The sequence below is a fragment of the Arachis hypogaea genome, chromosome 7, assembly GCF_003086295.3.
Source record: "Arachis hypogaea cultivar Tifrunner chromosome 7, arahy.Tifrunner.gnm2.J5K5, whole genome shotgun sequence".
Classification (NCBI taxonomy): Eukaryota; Viridiplantae; Streptophyta; class Magnoliopsida; order Fabales; family Fabaceae; genus Arachis; species Arachis hypogaea.
In genome coordinates this window covers 10,347,887-10,369,231 of record NC_092042.1, presented here as the reverse complement: position 1 = coordinate 10,369,231, position 21,345 = coordinate 10,347,887, and the positions used below count along the sequence as shown (strand labels likewise).

General features: G+C 32.7%; 1 protein-coding gene and 1 long non-coding RNA gene across 5 annotated transcripts; one reads left to right on the top strand and one right to left on the bottom strand.

The window, feature by feature from the left end:
* Positions 1 to 263: 263 nt before the first annotated feature.
* Positions 264 to 11,011, bottom strand: LOC140174453 (uncharacterized). 2 transcript variants are annotated; one of them, XR_011863656.1, is made up of 3 exons: positions 10,389 to 10,930; positions 10,127 to 10,283; positions 264 to 1,731 (listed from the first exon to the last, which is right to left on the bottom strand). It is a non-coding gene; the product is annotated as an uncharacterized lncRNA (long non-coding RNA). The 2 variants fall into 2 exon arrangements; XR_011863655.1 differs by lacking the exon at positions 264 to 1,731 and adding an exon at positions 6,927 to 7,141 and having other exon boundaries at positions 10,389 to 11,011.
* Positions 11,012 to 11,122: 111 nt separating this feature from the next.
* On the top strand, positions 11,123 to 16,111 carry LOC114924207 (probable LRR receptor-like serine/threonine-protein kinase At3g47570). Of its 3 annotated transcripts, XR_011863654.1 has the most exons (3): positions 12,566 to 13,223; positions 13,836 to 13,934; positions 15,690 to 16,111. XR_011863654.1 is itself a non-coding variant. In XM_072199103.1 (2 exons), exons 1-2 carry the CDS (start codon positions 12,566 to 12,568, stop codon positions 13,847 to 13,849), a joined length of 672 nt encoding a protein of 223 aa, XP_072055204.1. In that variant the 5' UTR covers positions 11,123 to 12,565; the 3' UTR covers positions 13,850 to 14,186. The 3 variants fall into 3 exon arrangements, 2 of the variants coding, with proteins under 2 accessions (XP_072055204.1, XP_072055203.1); XM_072199103.1 differs by lacking the exon at positions 15,690 to 16,111 and having other exon boundaries at positions 11,123 to 13,223; positions 13,836 to 14,186; XM_072199102.1 differs by lacking the exons at positions 13,836 to 13,934; positions 15,690 to 16,111 and adding an exon at positions 13,321 to 13,486.
* The last annotated feature ends 5,234 nt before the right edge of the window (positions 16,112 to 21,345 follow it).

Genomic DNA, 21,345 nt, shown 5'->3' with positions numbered 1-21,345 from the left:
ATAAGTCCTAACTCTCTACTAATTCAATTAGTGAGAACTAGAGTCAATGGCTTCCAATAATCAATTACTTGGACATTAGCAACTCAAGAAGTCCTAAGTTACCTTTCCAAGCCAAGAGCATAAAATTCTACTCTAAAATCCAACCAAGCATTTCATCAAACACTTGGAAGGCACAAAAGAAAAGCATAGTAAATCAACAACAAGAACAAAATCTAAAAGCAATTATTGCAATGAATTAACAACAACAATCAAAAGGAACACAATTATTGTGAATTACCTCTAATTGAATTGAAAGAGAATAGAAAGAACAAAAGTATATCTACAACAAAGTATAAGAACAACATAAAGGAAATTACAACAAAAGAATGGAAGAATGATGAATGTAACAACAAAGAATTGAAAGGTAGAAGTAGAAGAAAGCATGAAGTTAAATCTAGATTTAAGAACTAAACCTAATACTAATCCTAATCCTAGAGAGAAGTGAGAGCTTCTCTCTCTAAAACTAACTAAAACTAATCCTAATAAGTGTGAATGATTAAAAGTCCCTTTGCTCTTCAATCCTTGGCTTTAAATAGCATCTTTGGCGCCAAAGTTGGTTAGAATTGGGCCCCACAACCTTTCTGAATTCGTTAGCCACGTTTTCATTAAAAAAAATCATAAACCAGCATCGACGGGTACACGCACAGTATGCGTATGCGTCCATGGGGTGATTTGCAAGGCTCGCGTAAGCGCCAGGTGCGCGCACGCGTCCATGGGCGAGTTCAACTCTTTGGCTTTTCATGATTTCTCCACTTTGCATGCTTTCCTCTTCACTACTTTGATCCATTCCTAGTCTTTTCAATCTGAAATCACTAACAAACACATCAAGACATCTAGTGGAATCAAAGGGAGATTAAAATCATCAAGTTAAAGGCCTAAAAAGCATGTTTTCACATTTAAGCACAAATAAGGAGACAATCACAAAATCATGCTAATTCATTGAATAAATGTGGGTAAAAAGTATTAAAATCTCCTAAAATCAATACAAGATAAACCCTACAAATGGGGTTTATCATGCAAACAAATAAATAAGTAGTTAAGCGGATGAACTGAAATGGGAGTTCTCATTCCAGAAGTCAAATAAAATCAAATATTACACACCTAGGGCGGCTCCACCTCTAAGGGTAGCCCTTTCCTCTAGTGTGCCCGTACGGTATAACAGATCCAACGTGTGGCCTACATGTTAGGCTAGCAACGCCCCTGCTAGCTGAGGTCTGAGCCAGATGCATCTAGGTTAACGTCATAACCGCCGTTAACTACGGTTTTCTAGTCAGAGTCTCCCAAACCAATCCAAACCAAATCACTTATAAAAATCTCTAATACATATAATATACTACTAAATTCCATAGCAAATCCAATATATATAAGATTTCATACTAAAATTTTTATTTAAAATTCAATAAAGTCAAATAAGAAAACATGTTTACTTTACAAAATATATAAATATCGTCTCGTGTGTATTTTTATAAAATTATAAGTTTCACAAATCTATATTTATTTTTAAAAATTCAAAAATCACAATAATCAGATATTTTCAAACTACAAAAATAATGATTCAACATAAATATTGATAATAATATATTTAAAAACAATTATAGACATAATATCCACTCACAACTTGATTCCAAAGAACCGGAAGCAACTCTGAGCGCGTCAACGAGCTACCAAATGATGTCCAATAATTCTACAACTCTAAAAATATGACAATAATGATATTTGTGAGCTACTAATATTGTCAATTAATATAATCTTACTCACCTTGACAAAAGCCCCAAATTTTCTAACCCTAATTCGGATTTATACATACCCATAAATATAGAGATGACAAAAATTGGGAATATGGCTAATTATTGAGTCAAATAGTTACCTTGAAGCCTCAATAATAATTGGAACTCAAAGTTGAATGCTTCTTTCACTCATTAAGTTGACATTCCATGATTTGGGATTTTGAGAAAATGAGATTTTAAATAGAGATAGAGTAGAAAAAGAAAGGAAGGTAAGATGATGAAGATGAGTTTGATAATAGTGTGTAATTGCAAGAAGAAATGAGAAGATGGAAGAGTTGAATGAGAAGGGAAGAGGAAGAGAGGGTTTTAAGTTGTTGAGAAGAAATAGAAAGAAAATGAAAGAAGGAAGGAGGGGATGGGGGTCACCAAAGGAGGGGGGAAAGGGAAAAAGAAAATTTTAAGTGGGGGTATGTGCCCCCCACGTGCTTCCACTTTTTTCTCTCTCTCTCTCTCTCTGTTATAACACTTATAATTAACCTAGGGTTCATGAAATTGATAAATCACTAGGGTTTGGAGATTCCATACCTTAACCCATTGAATTGGTTGATGAAACTCATCAATAACTCATACTAGAGTACCCCTAAACAACCAAAATCATAATATATCTCAACATACACTTAACCAAACAAATTCAAAGAGAGAAAACAAAAATGGGCTTTGAGATTCGAAATACTCACCACCAAACTTGGATAGAATAGAAGAGGGCGAGAAGAGCGACGCGTGGTCACAAACCATTCATCAATCGGAGCTCCGTAGCTCAAGTTATGGTGATTTGAAGAGGAGGATGAATAGTGAAGCCCTCACCCCTCTCTGATGAATAGTGAAGCCCTCACCCCTCTCTTCTCTTCTCACTTCCACGGCTCTCTCTCTTTCTCTTTGAAAGAAGGAGCTGAATTGTAACACCCTAACTATCAAAATGTCACGCTTCCAGCTGTGCCACTATGATAGCTCGAGTATTATGACGACTTTTAAAATATTTAATACTAAAATATGAGCTGTGTTTGAAACTTAAACCGAATTTTTCAAAAAATACATTTATACTTATTTTTTGTAAGGATTGTAATTTATAATTTAAGTATAGATGTGTGTTTTGAAAATTTTGGTTTAAGTTTCAAACAGACTCATATTTTAGTATTAAATATTTTAAGAGTCGTTGTAATACCCGAGCTATTAGAGTGGCATAGTCGGAAGCATGACATTTTGATAGTTAGGGTATTACATTATGGTATCAGAGCGGTCCTTCCTGTAGAGCCTAATGAATGGACCGACTATGCTTCAATTGCATATTCTGAGCGTCTGTCATGTAGTAGGTCTTGTTCGAATAACGAGAAATAGAGCTTTATGCACATGACGGTCTATTGATTAATGCCATTAGTGTTACATTGCATAATTCCTGGTATTAAGTTTGGCCGGCTTAACACTAGTAAGTTATGTATATGGAAGTACTAATGGGTTATCATAGACGGTATACGAGTTATATGTAACGCGAATCGTGGATTTTGGGAACGTTAGGAGTTAATTCTCGAGGTTACTCGATTAAGTGTTTTGAACTCTGCAAATGTCAAGTGACATGTTCCTTCTTGGTATGCTATGAGGTTCTTGTTTGCAATTCTTTCTTGGAAAGTAATCGGATTACCTTCCAATCCTGCCCTCTTGTTCATATGCGTTCTTGTTTGATCTTAATTGTATATGTCTATTTGAAATTCCTTGAAATAACTGCCTCATTTGTTCAAAACCCTATATCTTGACTCATGTGTTCTTTGATGTATTTTTGAATTGTTTGATATATCAAAAAGATCTTTGAAAATCTTTAAGAAATCATTATCGACTGAGTTGTCCCTCTTTGTAAGTTCTGTAATTCATCGAATCACCTGAAAACTTTTTCGTTATTTTCCAACTTTGTGAATCTTGCTTGATTTCTTTTGAATTGAGTTCCTTTCTTGGAAGCAAGTTGACTTTCCTTTCTAGTGCATTCTGAATATCCTTATTAGGATACAATTTTAAGATTACACTCGGAATTTTGATTTAAATATTTTGAAAGAAGTTTTGGATTCTTTTTAAAGAAATTTCAAAACAAATCTTTCTCTTACTCGGTTGTATTCATAACCATTCTTTAAACTTTGATAAAGTTGTTTTGAGCTTTGCATGCACTCCTTATATGAAACTTTGAAAACTTTATATGACTGAAAATCTGTCGGTTTGCTAATCATCACTCATTTCCTTTATTGACCTATAAGAAAATTTTTACCTCGAACTTTCTTCTTAATTAAAATTGATCTTTGTTGCAACTTCTATACTCGTTTTGTTTGAATATGAATTTCGATAAAATCACCTTTGGCATAATGAGTTTTGAAAGAGGGTTTGCGAATTTTAATAAAAACTTGATTTTTTTAACGAACTTTAAGGAGTCGTAGTTTGACTTTTGGACTCCCAAATTTTGTAAAATTTGTTTGAAATAAAAATTGGGTTCGTGAAGTTTATAATGTTTAAAGAATGGATGAAAAATATTTTAAAAAAAAGTTATGCGCGTTTGAAGTTTGGTATAAAAATCTAAGATTCTGCAATTTTTGAAGTTTTCAAATTTTTCTAAGGCATGCGTATGCGAGTACAATAATTTCGAGACATGCATATGCGACCTGTAACACACGACGCGGGGAATCCTCTCTGTTTGGAACTCCCGCGTACGCGGGAGAGGTACTGCGTACGCGGCTACCCCTTTTTATTACTATGCATACGCGGGATTGGGGCATGATGCGTACGCATGATCCCTCTGTTTTGCTGAAAATTGTTTCTTTTACATTTTAATCGTTCCTTAGCTTACTAATCTTCTCTAATCACTATTTAAGTTTCATAACTATTGACTAGGCTTTGAATACTAAGATTGGTTATGATTTTCACTTTTCGAAACTCTCTTATTCCACTTTTAAACTTGAAAATTGTTTTGATGTAATATAACTTGATTTTTCTTTCGACTATATGCCAGTTTTATGCATGCATTTGGTTAGTAATGCACTTAAATATTTTTACTCTTACCTTTTTCAAACTTTACATAATCTCCTTCAACTTGAGTTTGTATTAGAGTAATGTCACATCTATGCTTTTGTTATTCTTTTACAATATGTTGCATACTTTCTCTTTTGGAATTTAAAATAATTTTTCTGAAGTTCCCATTCTTTATGGGAAATGCGTTTGAAAGGTTCCATTCATACTTGAATTTTGTGAGTTTGTCTTTGGCCTTGAATTTTCTTTTTCTATAACCCTCATACTTCTTGACTCAGCTTGAATTCATTTCAAATCGCTGTGTTGTTTTCTAACCCTCATTAATGTTGTCATTCGACCTTCCTTCCAGCACCCTTCAATGTTCTTACCTCCTCGTCTGATTGTAAATATATATATATATATATATATATATATATGTATGTATGTATGTATTTTTTGTAAGTATCGTAATTTATAATTTAAGTATAGATATATGTTTTGAAAAATTCGGTTTAACTTTCAAACAGGCTCATATTTTAGTATTAAATATTTTAAGTGTTGTCTTAATACTCGAGAGCAGCTAAAAGCGTGACATTTTGATAGTTAGGGTGTTACATGAATGCTTATTAATTTGGGCTTATAAAGGTTGGACTTGGGCCCAATTTGGACCCGGTCTAATCGGTTTAGCCCGTTGTCCCAACTTTGAGCCAAAACCTTTAAAATTAGTGTTTTAATTCACATTTTAAAATTTTTTTACTTTTCTAAATTAACTTTTATCTTCTTACCCTCTTTACTCCCAATTAATTTCTCAGATTCAGTACCGAGTAGATTTAAGCCGGTACTGCCGGCTAAAATGTCACTTCGTATTTTTATGCTGAAAACTACATTTTCTTACTCGGAAAAATTCACTGAGTCTAAATGTCATATTTAAATTATCAAATTCTGATTGTTAAATTTTTCTAACCATATTCGCTCATATTTAATTTATTATTTATTTAATTTTTGTTTATTCGGGATTTTACATGAAATCCGGTCACGGTTAAGCAACACATGCAGATGTGCGGCATCAATTTCCTTCTACTCTAACCAATAATTACAGCCCGCACCCATTGTAGCTCATTCCGAAGCAAAGATTGGATATGTTGTTCCACTTGACGAGGATTATCCCCTCTCTTCATTCTTTCTAACCTTGTTCTACGTGATTCAACATGAAGTTGAAAATAGAATGAGCAAAATGCGGACGTTCCTTAGCTAGGAATGCTTTACAAATGCTGCCCTTAATCCGAGCTTTGTTCTTTACCGTACACTTGAATGACCCAATCATCCTCTCAAATGGGTACATCCACCTAAATTAGACCGGCACACATAGTATGGCTTCATATAGTAGGTGAACTGCTAAGTGTTCCATAATGTCAAAAAATGATGGAGAGAATATCCTCTATAGCTTACAAAGTATGATGAGAATGTTTTTTTTCCATGACTGGAAGATCATTAAAGCTACGTTTCATAGCACATAACTCCCTAAAGAACTCACTTATTTGTATGAGGGATTTCCAGATGTTGGTTGAAAGTTCTCTGAATGCGACAGGAAGCAAAGACTCCATGAAGACGTGACAATCATCACTCTTCAACCCAGCAAGTCTACCATGTGATATGTTTGCACACCTGCTCAAATTAGAGGTATAACCATTAGGAAACCTCAATCCTCTAACCCACCTACAAACATTTTGTCTCTGTTCCTTCGTTAGAGCGAACACCGTCTTCGGTTTAGTCCACCACCCGTTTTCAAGTATCTTTAAGTTTAGATCTGGCCGCCTTATCGTTATTCTTTGTTTAAACATTGACCATTATTATGTGCATGATGATATCAAATACGTTTTCTTCAATATGCATCACAACAAGATAATGTCAAACCGAGTTGTCTTCTTAATAAGACAACTGTAACGTCTCGTCCAGCAAAATACCTTGCTTAAGTCAGGATAGTTCTATTAGAAAGAACATTACGTAACCTTCTTTAGTATTAACTACTTAATTATCGAGCCTTTGTATCGAGTTCGCATTTTAGTTTTAAGAAAATTCCAGAAAATTTTGTTTTTATTCATTAAAGTCATAATTCAAACATTTCCAAGTAATAATAATCACATAATTACTATTGATAATAATTCTTATACAAAAGAAACCATATGAAACTTAAATATAATATATCAAACCTACCCCTTTATACGAAATAAAATCTCAAGGGACAACAGCAAGGGGACTCTATGAAAGCAATTAAAACCATAAAGGAAGCCTACTAATCGCTCGCAACTTCAAATTGCGTCTTCAAACCTATGTAACTGAAAGCGTGGAAAATTTGGGGGTGAGAATCAAATCACATGTTCTCAGTAGAGGTCGAGAATGCCGTGAAAGTAAAGAATAAAACGCAAATAGTTAATTCCATTCAGAAATATTTAAAAGAAAAACTGTTTTCATCTGCAGTGATCTTTACTCGCCTTATCAATATTTTATTTTGAAAACCAATGGCATAACATTCAAAAATCCAAAATCAAATAAAGCTTCAGTTAATTATCCAAAATTCTAAATCCATATTTTCCTTTATGAAAATCTTAAAAGTTTTCCTATACCGTATGAATGACTAATCTGTTCCAAGCATAGGTTCATTAAGTCTATGCTGAACCAACTCAATCTTTCGTACTTACTAAACCTCAAACACAATCCAATCACGGCCTCATGCCCAAGCAATTCAACCAACACCCAATTCACCACAATCCAGCCAATCAGTTACAAACACAAATAATGAGGTTCAAACACAATCAAGAGTAATTATATCAAGTATAGCAATTAGTAGTTAAACAGAATCATTCATATAGGCAAACCAATTACAATATACACACCCAAACAATGTCATATAGATGCATATGATGAATGTCTAGTCCTAGTACAGGCCATGAGCTCATGTGTCGGTTGGCCGCCCGCAATCCCGACATTTATCCGGTCACGAGTAATCCCGGATACGATTTTTCGTTCCTAAATAAATGCGCATATAATAATAGCCGCTCATTTGAGACAACCTCTGCTCACTGCAGGAAATATATATATACTCTGCTATGCTCTGGGGAAGCGAAAAATGGTTGTAGGTAACTTAGTTTCCCTACAGAAGCTCTGGGTTGCATTAAGCAACTAATATATATAAACATAACTCTGGGTTGCATCAAGCAACTAATATATATTTATAAATATCTCTTTACTCTGTTCTGGTTTCTCTTTTCTCTGTATCTCTTTACTTTTCTCTGATTACTCTTTTCTCTGTATCTATATTATTCTTTTTCTCTTTATTCTCTTTACTTTACTCCGGCTGCTCTGTTCTCTGTGTTTTTCTACTCTGCTCTGATTTACTCTTTTCTTTTTATCTCTTTACTCTTTTATAATTGTAAATATGCAAGCGGTACAAAATCCACGCCCTTGCCAACAATCTCGTATACCAAATAATCTTTCCTTAAAAAAAATCATTGAAGTTATTATCATTAAATAAGCCTTAAATATTGATTTTGATTAAGTCCTTATACTTTTATAAAAATTTCGACATAATCTCCTTTAAAAATAGGACTTCGCCACCCTTACGGGTTCCTTCTTTCTCAACATTTTGTCAGCCTCTTTCAGCAATTGCCACAACAATATATTCTCAAAAACATTTGATAATAGTATAGAAAATCTATTTCTTAAATTCCAAATCCAAAATAATTACCAACACAACTTGGCAGCCTGATTTCCATTTTGTTTTTAAAATATCAAATGAATTCGGAATTCCGCAAATTTTATATCCATGCGATCGTCTCAGATTAAGCTTTCTATTAAACAAAAAATCATAATTTTTCATTGTCTTTAGCTTCGGAAATATAAGCAAAACCGTGCCTGCTCTGCAGTGCTAAAAATCCAGAAGACAGCAACAGCATACAACACTCAAAATTTCATATAAAATCCAAATTAAATCCAACCACCTTCAAAATTAATGTGGTTAAACATAACTTAGCCAAATTTCCTTCTCAATTGGTTCCAGGGTCATACCATTTTTAATGAAGGAGTTACGTAGCTTGAAAGTTAGGTAATTTCCTGCAGCATTTTGTTTTACAAATCATTAAACACATCCTCTTCCAAGTCCCATAACTCATTTATTAAAACATGGAAAACCCTGAAATTTGAATCATATGTACTAAACATACTCAACTTTCACCTTCAATTGGTTGCATCTCAATATCATTCCAGAATTAAAGATTATAAAATCTCTAAGTTACTGATTTAGAAAACAACACCTGACTTTTACCGCATAATACATCTTACTTTAAAAATCCAAATCTTTAAAACCACAACTCTAACAATTCTAAATTTTTATGAAATTATAGTATTAGGACCAGAGTTTCATTTAAAATTGGTTCTATTTCAAAATACAAACTGGAGAAATTCCAATAGAGGAAACAAGTTGCTGCTGTGTTAAACGTTCTACAGAAAAATCAGGTTTGACATCCATAATTCAAAAATTCACCATAAATCATAAACTTAATGAAAAAGTCTCAAATTCACCAGTCCAGCTCCCTATATTCCCAAGCTTAATCCGGACTTGGTTCCACGCAATTTCGATAATCACATAATTAGTTATAGCTTTTTAAAGTTGCTGACTCAGTTTAGAAATTATGCAGAAAATCAGATTTTAGAATTCAACTTTGAAAAATCATAACTAATTCTCTAGTTGATACGAAACCTTAAAAATTAAATTTTCACAATTACACTTAATATGATTTACTTAACATTTAAATTCTTATCATTTCAGTCACTATATAATTACTAAATCACTTTCAAAGTTGCCGTTTAATTTCAAGAGAATCTGATTTTCAGCAAACCATTTAGTATTCAAAATCCAACCCTTCAATACCCCTCAAAACCAATTCCAAATCAACCACCAACTAAGCTCACTAACATTACAATATACCAAATAATAGCTCAACAGCAACAAATCCAACATAACCCATTAAAATTCAGTAATTCTCAACAATAAGTCATCAAACTATTCCCAATCTACATAATCAATCAATATCACCAATCACCAATTCCAAATCACAATCTCAACCATTCCAATCACAATTTCAGCCACAATTCAATATTCACACAACCAATCAATATCACTATCAATAATTTCAATTACACTTCATAAGCACAACTTAGCATTCATATCATCAATTAATCACTCGCAACAATTAAGACTATTTGCAATTTACTCAATAAACCTTGCAGGCATTCTTAAATTGAAATCGTTTTAAACCCCCTACCTCGATGTCGTAATGAATCTAACACAGCAATTCCCTTTATTCCTAATTCGTGGCAGCAACCGCAACAGTGATGCCAATGACTCTCTGTGCAGCAATGTCATCAATAATCGCGATAATGATGGCTAGACGAAAACAAAAACATTTTTTGGCATTTTTCCTATAACAATGGAGCAGGAAGCAGAGATAACAATAATCAAAATAGGTTGTTAATGATACAGATTCAGATACAAAGATGAAGGAGGATGTGGTAACCGAGCAATACCAGGGCAGGGCTGAAATAGTTCACAGCAACAACGCGGATGATGCTTCTCGGATGGCGGACTTCCTCAATAGCACTAGCAAGTGCATCAGTGGCAGAACGACTCTCTTCTTTCATCACGTCACTCCTCCCCTTCCTGCCCTGTTCGATGGTATCGATGACAGTTAGGGTTCCTCTCACCAGTGGCCCCTTCGATGGCGCCGACTTTCATCAATGGTAGCGGCGGCGACGATGATCCTGGGCGGAATCGGCGGTAACCTCTCTTCTACGCGCGACAACTCCAATAAATGTCAACAGAAGCAACGCGTCTCCCAGTTCGTCGCTCTTTTCTTCTCTCTGTGCGCAGTAGTTTCGATTGATAATAGTAGCAGCCATGGGTGTACGAAGATGGTGAGATCGAAGCCTTCTTCCTTCCGTGAGTTCTGATCTTCATTCCTCCCTTTCTGTTTCCGTTTTTCCCCTTTCTCCCTCTGTGTCTTGCTCTCTCTCGATCTTTCTTTCTCTGATTTTCTGAATCCAATTCTGATTTTCATTTGGAAATATGTGGTTTACATTAGCTATGGATGAATGGCTCATAATAAAGGAATATGTGGATCATTGGAGAAAGGATGGGTGGTAGTGTGCGTGTGTTAGTGTAATTGGTCAAGGAGTTAAATACCAAATAAAATAAATTTAGATTTTTTTTTATTTGGAATTTTTTTTCTATAAAAGGAAGATTTCGTTAGTTGTATGCTTCTACATTTCAACCAATTCAACTTCCCTTCTCTGTTACTCCCAAACACTTTTCATGCACATATTGTGACCAAGTAATGATAATATGATCATGATGGCTCTCACAATCATCATCTTTCTCATATCTATTGCTTCACAAGCTTCAATAAACATGCTGTTAACTACAACAATGGCCATGCCATTAAGTTCTGAGACTGATAAGCTTGCTTTGTTGACTTTGAAGGACAAGCTTACTAATGGTGACTCAAATGTTCTGCCATCATGGAATGAGTCTCTTCATTTCTGTGAATGGCAGGGCGTTACATGTGGTCGCCGCCATAAGAGAGTCTCAGCATTGCATTTGCAAAATCAAGACTTGGGTGGTACTCTTGCACCATCATTAGGAAATCTAACCTTCCTCAAGAAGCTCAATCTTACTGACCTCAACTTGTACGGTCAGATTCCAAGACAAGTTGGTCGTTTAAAGAGGCTGCAGATTCTTAGCTTCCAGCAGAATCATCTTCATGGTGAGGTTCCCCGGGATGTTGGTCGATTGAAGTCGTTGTACGCTCTCGAACTAACGAGAAATAATCTTCAAGGTGAGATTCCTATGGAGCTGATCAACTGCTCAAGTCTTAAGAAAATTGACTTGTCCTACAACAATTTAACTGGGAAAGTTCCATCATGGTTTGGATCCATGATGCAACTTACTATGTTGGAGCTTGGATTCAATAATCTAGTTGGTAATATCCCACCAACCTTGGGGAATCTTTCATCACTTGATACATTGTATCTTGCAGGAAACAATTTGGAAGGTCCTATAATTCATGCTTTGGGAAGGTTGTCAAATTTGGAGTAACTCTCTTTGAGTACCAATAATTTGTCAGGCCAAGTTCCTATTGCGTTCTACAACCTTTCAAATCTTCAAGTTCTTGATATAAGTAACAACAAACTAGTGGGTCCTATTTCTTCAAATTTACACCTTGCTTTTCCCAATCTGTCTGTTTTTGTTGTTGCATCAAATCAATTCACTGACAACTTCCCAATATGAACTTGGTGCATGTTCTGCATTGACAGAGCTTTATCTAGATGCAACCTTCTTCCATGGAAACATACCTTCCTTCTTGGGTTCTCTAAGATCACTTGAATTCTTAGGACTTTCCAACAACAGCTTCTCAGGCACAATCCCGTATGAACTTGAGAAATTGACACAGTTGAATGCTTTGGACCTTTCCAATAACCAGCTCTATGGCAAGGTCCCATTAGGAGGAATATTTAGTAACATCACAGCAATATCACTCATTGGAAACAAGGATCTCTGTGGTGGGATACCTCAACTGAATTTCCCTCCATGTCCAAAGTTGCCCTCAAATAAACACAAGAGCTCTCGTAAAAAGAAAATTATTCTCATCAGTGTTATTGGAGGGCTTTTGATCTCTTTCATTATTTTTGTTAGCATCTATTGTTTCATGAGGAAGCCCAAGAAGTTACCTTTTTTACCATCATTGGAACATAAGTACTTGAGGGTTTCTTATGGAGAGCTACATCAAGCAACAAATGGATTTTCTTCATCCAATTTAGTTGGCACAGGAAGTTTTGGTTCTGTGTATAGAGGAACCCTTGTTCATTTTGAGAGACCTGTTGCCGTGAAAGTGTTGAACCTTCAAACACGCGGCGCATCAAAGAGTTTCATGGCCGAATGCAAAGCTCTAGGAAAAATCAAGCACAGAAACCTTATCAACATATTGACTTGTTGTTCAAGTGTTGATTACAAAGGGGATGATTTCAAGGCCATAGTGTTTGAGTTCATGCCTAATGGGAGTCTAGAAACCTTGTTACACCACACTATTGAAGATAGCGAGTCAACAAATCCAAGTCTCAACCTGATGCAAAGAGTAAATATTGCTCTTGATGTAGCTTTTGCATTGGATTACCTTCACAATGATTTAGAGGAAGCTGTAGTTCATTGTGATATAAAGCCAAGCAATATTTTACTTGATGATGACATGGTTGCCCACTTGGGAGACTTTGGATTAGCTAGGCTTGTTCATGGTGTCGCAAGCCACTCTAGCAGTGATAAAGGAAGTTCCTCAGTAATCAAGGGAACCATCGGATATGTTCCACCAGGTAAAATTAAAGATTTAATTTTTCTTTTTAATCTCTTTTGGTAATATGTTGCTACTATTTTTAACGAATTCATGAATTATTTTTTTTTTCTCAAAAGATAGTAGGTTATATTTCATTAATTATTAAAAAATGAAATATAAAGATGTTGAAAAGCAGGACATCATAATAAAAGGTGGAAATTTTTCAAAAACACTACATTGAAGTATTCATTCAACTGTACGTGGTCGAAAAACGAAGGAAAATCTTAAAGAAGGAAGAATGATAATTCAAATTGAATGCAACTAAAAGCTTGCCTCATGGAGATGACGACCTATACTGAAAGTTCTTTGGATTTCACGAAGCAACTTGACAGAGCTTACTGGAATGGCAGACGGCATAGAAGTAAAATTTTAAAAAATCAACTGGTTGCGAGCTTTCCAACAGTTACAACAAATGATGGCAAGCAATTGATGATTACGGTCAGCATTCTTCAACGGGTTAAGTATCTCTGTTGATGCAGTCCACCATGTCCAAAAGTCGTTAGAACAATCGAGATAACTCTGAGACTACACGTCTTTAATTTTAGAGCAATCGATCAAACAATGAGTGACTGTTTCTGTTGCTTCATGACAGGGGCATATTGGTGATATAGATGGATGCGGTGATGAATCTGAGCAAGCACCGGAAGTCGGCCATGGAGAGCTTTCCAGATAAATAGCTTAATTTTGTGAGGCAAGTTCAACTTCCATAGATCAATCCACAGCTTTTTCTGTTGTATATAATTAGAGCAAAGCTACAGAGGCGGATGGTAAAATAAATAACCAATTCTGTAACCTGAATCTGTATCATATTGTTTGGATTTGTTCAAATGGCATAGTCTCCTCATACTCATCTAAGAGGTTGCGGGTTTGAGTCTCCTATCTTTGGAAAAAAAAAATTATTATCTTATTTACTATCGTGGAAAATAATAAATTAAATATTTTTTATTTTATTTAAAATTTTGGTGGTAAAAAATATTATAATGAAAGATATGATATATTTATGAATTTATTAGTAATAGATATCTAAAAATAACATATTCATAATTAAGTTTTGTTATTCTTACTATATCTATATCTTTTATAATAAATATTATTTTAACATTTGTATTTTCTTAACAATTATCCAAATATTTTGTTATTAAATTTGTGATTAATTAATTATTTTTATATTTTTATAAAGGTGTCAAAAGTGTTTAGTATATGAATAGTATTTTTTATGTGTTTTGTATTTTAATTAATATAATTATTTAATATTAAAATATTAACCTCTTTTATAATAGTTTATTTTACTTTTTCATAATAGTTAATTTATCTATTTTTTAAAATTTAGTTACAATGTATTTTAAAGCATTTGAAAAAAATTATTAACTAAATTAAATATCAATATAACAAAAGAGGTTAATAATTTAATTTTTCTATATATACTAAGTAAATTAATATTTTCAATAAATATATATCAATCTTTTTATGAAAAAATTATACATAAATATAATAAAATAAATTAAATATATGATGTACGAGTAGCACAAATTATACACTAGAGACTAATAATATAAATAAATATCATTTAGTTAGTATTTATTGTTTGTGTGATTAGAATATAAACTAATTTTATTAAAATTTTATTTATTTTTGAATGGTACAACAGTAACATATTTAAACACAAATATAATAGTTTTTATATTTAAATAATTTTTTTAAATATGAACTAAAAAAATAATAAAATTATTTTGTTCTCTAAGAATATAGAATAAAATAATTTTATATACTGGATTTTTTTAAATTAAAAATAGTAATTATTAATACCAATAAATAGATATCAATAAATTTTATAATGAAATAGTGTTTGGCCAGAACGTAGCCCGAATTTTACATTAGTTTCATTTAAACAATTAATTCTCCAAGGTCCAAACATCAAAAGTCATTCTTAAATTTTTTTTTTTTTTAGAGTAGCCCAAGAATAAACCCCATTAATTAACAAGCATGATGCATATACTACATCTTCCAAATAAATTTTAAATTGCAGAAAAAGCACCATCAGTTTATATAGAACAAAGTTAAACAAATTAGCTATATTAATAAGTAGTTCTTAGTTCACTAAAAAATTAATACATAAATCTATCGAACCAAAACAAAAGTCTGTACAAAATTGAATCCGAATATATTTAAAAAACTAAAAATAAATTAAAAAAAAAACAAAAATTAGATATAGTTGATCACAAAACTTTTTTAAACCTCTTTAACGTGTCATTGTGAAATTTATTTGGAATTAGGGAGACATCATTATTTGGGATGAACCGGTCTTTGTTAACTTCTATCAATTGTATTGCAAAAAACTCTGGCCATGTCATATCATTGTGATCTTCATCATCATCACCATCTTCCATTTCGTCAGAGTTTGCCTCAATTCCAATAGTAGTAACCAAAGTTTCAACCTTTATTTCAGATCAATTATATCATACAGATGTTAATGATACAGATTCAAGAATTGAGTGACAAGTGGCAGGGCGCTCCTTACAGGAGACAGGCTTGTCTGAGATCTCTGCAGCTTGTCGGGCTTGCTTGATGGAGCCACGGCTAGGGAGAGAAAGAGCTACCGTGCAAATCCCGTAATGTGTCTAGGAAAGTAATGGGCTCAGTTCTTTATTTTTTCTTTTTTGTCATTGGGAGTGGGCTCCTTTATATGTATACAATTCTGTATATGGATTGTGCTTGTAAAACTTGATAGTGGGTTTAGGGAGAAGTGGATAACGTATAGTGTATCGACAAAAAAAATAAATTGTTGTATCTATGTGTAGAGTTTTTTATATAGCCGAAACCAACATTAGTTATTACTATTATATTGTTGTGCATGTTTACAGAAGAAAATAATTGATTCAAAATTTTTGAAAAAATATATGTTGTATTAGGCATGTATTTGGATAATGTGTGTTTTTCTAATAAAATTTTAAGAATGAATATAAATATTTGAAATAAATTGGTAACAATATATTTTATTTTAAATTAAGAATATTAAGCTTAAGAAATTAAAGAGGCTATAATGAAATCTGTGTTAAAAAATATTTGTATTTCATATGAATTATTAAAATACAAAATAAATTTTTTCGAGAACTAAAAGATGTGATGATAATTGTTAATTTTTTGAAAAAGTAACTTTTAGTCTAGTTAAATGTATTAAAAAAAGTTGACTGATTGACTGGCTCTGTATGTTTTTATGTAATAATAATGGTAATGATGATAAGAATAATAATAGTAATAAAAATTAGAAATAGATAGTAATAATATTAAAGAAAAAATAATAAGACAGTAAAATATGGTTTTGAAAGAACATAAATAAAAGACAAAAAATTATTTTTAAAAAATTAGCACAATTAAGTTCTTAACATATTGAATGATTGTTTTATAATAATATCAATATGAACCTAATTAATTGCTTGTTTATTAACTAATAAGACAAAAATTTATTGTATACTAATTTTAATACATAGTTGTAAGAATCGGATCAGATTGGTCGGTTTGACCAGAAAATTGGTAAATTAAACTTTTAAGTAGTGCGGTCCATCCTTCGACTGTTTAAAGATAAAAATTGATGAGATGCTTGTACTTTTAAGTAGTTGTTGAGATGCTTGTACTTTTAAGTAGTTGTCAGATGCACAATGAGATGCTTGTACTTTTAAAAAATGTAAACACCTTTTCAAAAAATTTTACCAAATCAAACCTTAGTTATAATCCAATCCTTTTATATTGAAGATATATAGTCGAAAGAAAATTTAAAAAGATGAGATATTTTCGATATATCTTGCAACCCAATTTCATGTTTTGTTACTTTTTTATGTGAATTTTTTTAAAAATAAAATTAATTAATTAATTTATCTCTAAAATAAATTAAATTAACTTTATATATATATATATATATATATATATATATATATATATATATATTTGTTTGGAATTATTTCGTTTGATTTTTTTTTATATTCAACTGTAGATGTTGATCAAGTTTATATAAAAAAATCTTAATTCAAAGAATAGATATAACTTCTTTATAAAAATGAGTTCGACCCAAGACTTATTAATTTAGTTTCTCTCTTTGTATGGATATGTTGACGAATTTAAGATATAAAAGATTATTTTATGTTATTTTGCATATAATAATTTGAAATAATTATTTGTAATATAGTAATAATTATTGTTTTGATATTATTATTATTATTATTATATTTATTAAGATAATATTCAATGTAAGATGCAAATTAAAAAGATGGAATATAGTGTTTCTGAAAAATAATTATTTTTTAAAATTTAATTAAAAAATCTCAATTATTCTAATTTATTATTTGATTGTTACATGATATGTCATCTAATTTTTCTAAATTGATATTTTATCGTTCTCCGAATCTTGTCTAGAACATCGTTGAAAGTTGCGCGTGTCACCCTAGAGTGATTAAGGTTCACCCCTAAATACTTGCCCAAGTTCTGGACGAATCTGACGGAGGACACTCTGGTGAAAATCTCTTTTCTTGTCGCTGAAACATTCCTGGAGCATAGCGCTTTAGATTTCTCCACATTAACCTTCATCCCAAAGGCTCTGTAGAAATTTTCCAAAGCTACCATTACTGTTTGAACTTGCTGTTTTTCGGTTTTACAGAAAAGAAGCAAATCATCGGCAAACATCAAATGAGAAATTCTTGAACCCCCTCTAGAAACCACAACCGGCTTCCACAAGTCCTTATCAACTTGCTGATTAATAGAACAGGACAATCTCTCCATACACAACACAAACAGATACGGTTATATAGGATCTCCTTGCCTAAGACCCCTACTCGGAGTGAAGCTATTTAATCTATCCCCATTCCAAAGGATAGACAGTGAGGAAGCAGTGACACAACGCATAATCAGATTGACTGTCGGAGGAGAAAAGCCAAAACTCACAAGGGTTTATTTCAGAAATCCCCAATCCACTCTATCGTACGCTTTCTCTAGATCAATCTTTAAGGCAGGAAGACTCTGTTTGCTCAACTCAGTAGTGACTGCGATTCCTACTTACCGCATGTAAGTATCTCTCTTCCCTAAAGGGGTAACTAAAAAGATAGAATCCATGATGCGAAACTTTCTATGGAAGGGTCAAGCTGATGGTAGAGGCCTGATTCTAGTTAATTGGAAAGTGTTGGTTACCCCTAAGAAGTTTGGAGGTCTGGAAATTAGAGACCCTTTTTGTGCTAATATTACTCTTTTTGGAAAGCTAGTTTGAAAACTTTTTCACATTCAGACAAGCTATGGGTTCAACTGTTGACACAGAAATACCATTCTTCTAAGGATGATTGTTTCAGTCGGTCTCAAGGAAGGGAATCTTATGTTTGGAAGAGTATATGTCGAGTCTGGGATATCCTAAACGAAGGTTTTATTTGGTGCATTGGGGATTTGGAACAGAATTTTTGGTTTTCTAAATGGAGAAGAGAGTGGCGGCTGTGTCAGGAGATGGATTATGTTCACATTTCTGATTCGAATCTCAGGATCTTGGACCTTTGGTCATCTGGACAGTGGAACCTTGAGAATATATATTCTCCTCTGAATCACTCTCTGCAAAGCAATATTAACTCTTACAACCCGGATGTTCAAGCTAGTTCAGAGGTCGGTTGGTGTTGGACTGGTGCGACTTCAAAGGTTTACGATGCCCATAGTGGTTATTTGTAGCTCAGTAAGAAGATGTTTAGTTGGGAGGATAGGGGTAATTGGCTTTGGCTTTGGCATCAACATGTTTCGAAAAAGCACAAATTTTTAGCCTGGCTATGTCTTCGGGAGGCTCTTCCTACTGCTACATTTCATTTTATGAGGGGCATTTCGCATACGAATAGCTATCCACGATATTTGTCAGGTCAGGATTCGGTTTTACATTATATTCAGGATTGTCCAAAAGCCCACTAGTTTGGAAAGTTTTAGGGATCTCCGATCAACTAATAGATTTGATGAGTTGGTTCTTACATAATAGCAAACAGCGCCCCTTTAGATTCTTTTCTGGTCTCTAGTAGATTTGGCGTTCGAGGAATAACGAGATCTTTCATCCATATGAGTATTGGACCACAGACAAGGTAATTGGTATGGCTTTGTCCTTAGAAAAGAAGCTCCAAAATATTTTTGAGTTGCAACGATTGTCTATCCCCTCCACCATTAGTGGCTCTTGGATTCCCCCCTCAGTGAGTACTTTTAAAATTAATTGTGATGCTAGCTATCCTGGCAATGATGCTCGAGTTGGTTTTGCTTGTGTTAACAGAGATTGGAAGAGAAAGTGGCAACGAGGCTGTTTGGTAACAATTGAGAGTCGTAACATTTTGTAAGGAGAGTTGTTTGCTATTTGGAGAGGCTTTCTTTTAGCATGGGACTCGGGACAAAGAGACATTATATGCGAGACAGACTGTGTGGAGGCTTTTACTATGGTCAATAATTTACAGGGTTGCTCTGGATTTATTGATCCTTTGGTGTTAAAAATTCGAGATATCATGTCTTGGAAATGGCGTGCTGATCTTCGGTTGATTTTGAGATATACAAATACAGTAGCAGACATCATAACGAAGACTGCAATGAGGACCCTTTCTCCCCAAGTGGAGCTTCCGTTGCCTTAAAAAGAGTTTGAGAGTAGTATTTAATGGGACTGTCTTTCTTAAGCAGTTTCTTATTTATTTTTTCTTTCTTGTTGTTGTTTATTTTTTTTTAAGTCACAAAAAAATTGATATTTTATCGTTAGTAATGCTATGTGACCAAATCATTTTAACAATTAAGTATTAATTTGTTTGAAGCAAGATTATCAAAAATGATTTGAAATATTATTTGTGTATATTCATCCCCTAATTAAAATAAAATAAATTGAGTTAATATTAAATTAGCTTGATCTTTATCAGGGTTTTTTTTAAGTTGTAATGTTCGAACAAATTTAAAGAAACTTTTTAATTGTTATTTTAGAACATTATTCTTAATTTATATGTACAATTATTTGGTTTTAAAAAATTAAAAATATTATAAAAGATACTTTAATAATAAATTTCATTTAATAAAAAGAACCGTCTCTATTTTTTAGCGTTTCATCTATATCTAATGTTCTAATGCAATAAAAAATATGACATTCTAATAATAAAGGTGTTATATAATAAACTGTTCTTACATTAAAAAAAATCATAATTAATATAACCAAATGATGAATTTTATAAATAAAATAAACTACATATCCATTCAAATATCGTTTTTAGCATATTTTTTGGTCGATCTACAAAGAAGCAATAACTTTTAAAATATTGGACCAAATCCATAATTCAAATATAAGTAATATTACACCTGCATATATTAAATTCAGTTTATAATAGTATTAAAAGGGTCCTATTTACTGTTTTAAAAAAAATTCACTTTACATACAATTAAATTTTAAAAATATATTCAATGATAATTCTAGTCAATATATCATTTTTATTTTTCAACTTGAGCAAAAAAAAATATTTTCAGGTAAATGGGCTTTTAATTTTTTTTCCTATGCCATTAATAAAATGCAAAATATTTGAGGTCTAATTCATCTTTTGAGATATTCAATTTATTGCTGCCGAAGTCCACTCCAGATGTCCAACAGCTAACATTTGCATGGACAGCCTTGGCTCAACCATAGCTACCATCCACGCCCGACAAGTCCTGCTAACATCTGTACCAACTTGCATCAGCCAGAACCACGTGTCGATCTGGTAGTGAAGCAAAAAGAATTTTTGTATATCTGTACCAACTTACATCTGTACCGAAGAGTGACCCTTATTTCATCTCCATTATTATTCTCTGATTGATTTGTTAGTTCTCTTTGAATCTCATCAATCTTTTCATCTCCGTTATTATTTTCTAACAAGTTTAATCACCCGTGCCATTCACGTGATAAGATTGAAATCATAATTTTAAATTGTTATGTTAAATTTCATTTTAATTATAATAATTTAATTAATAAAAAAATAACTTGTATGCGTTGTTTTTCTTTTCTTAATATAGTATTAATTTTATTAACTATAAAATAGTTATTTAATCTACTTTTTTTAATAAATCAGGCATATATACTCAATATGACCATAAATAATCTA

Excerpts from the sequence above, each read along its gene's own strand:
- LOC114924207 (XM_072199102.1), top strand. The coding sequence starts at position 12,566 with ATGAGGAAGCCCAAGAAGTTACCTTTTTTACCATCATTGGAACATAAG. Across the intron at positions 13,224-13,320 it reads CATCGGATATGTTCCACCAG|ATAGTAGGTTATATTTCATT; the intron begins GTAAAATTAAAG and ends TTTTCTCAAAAG.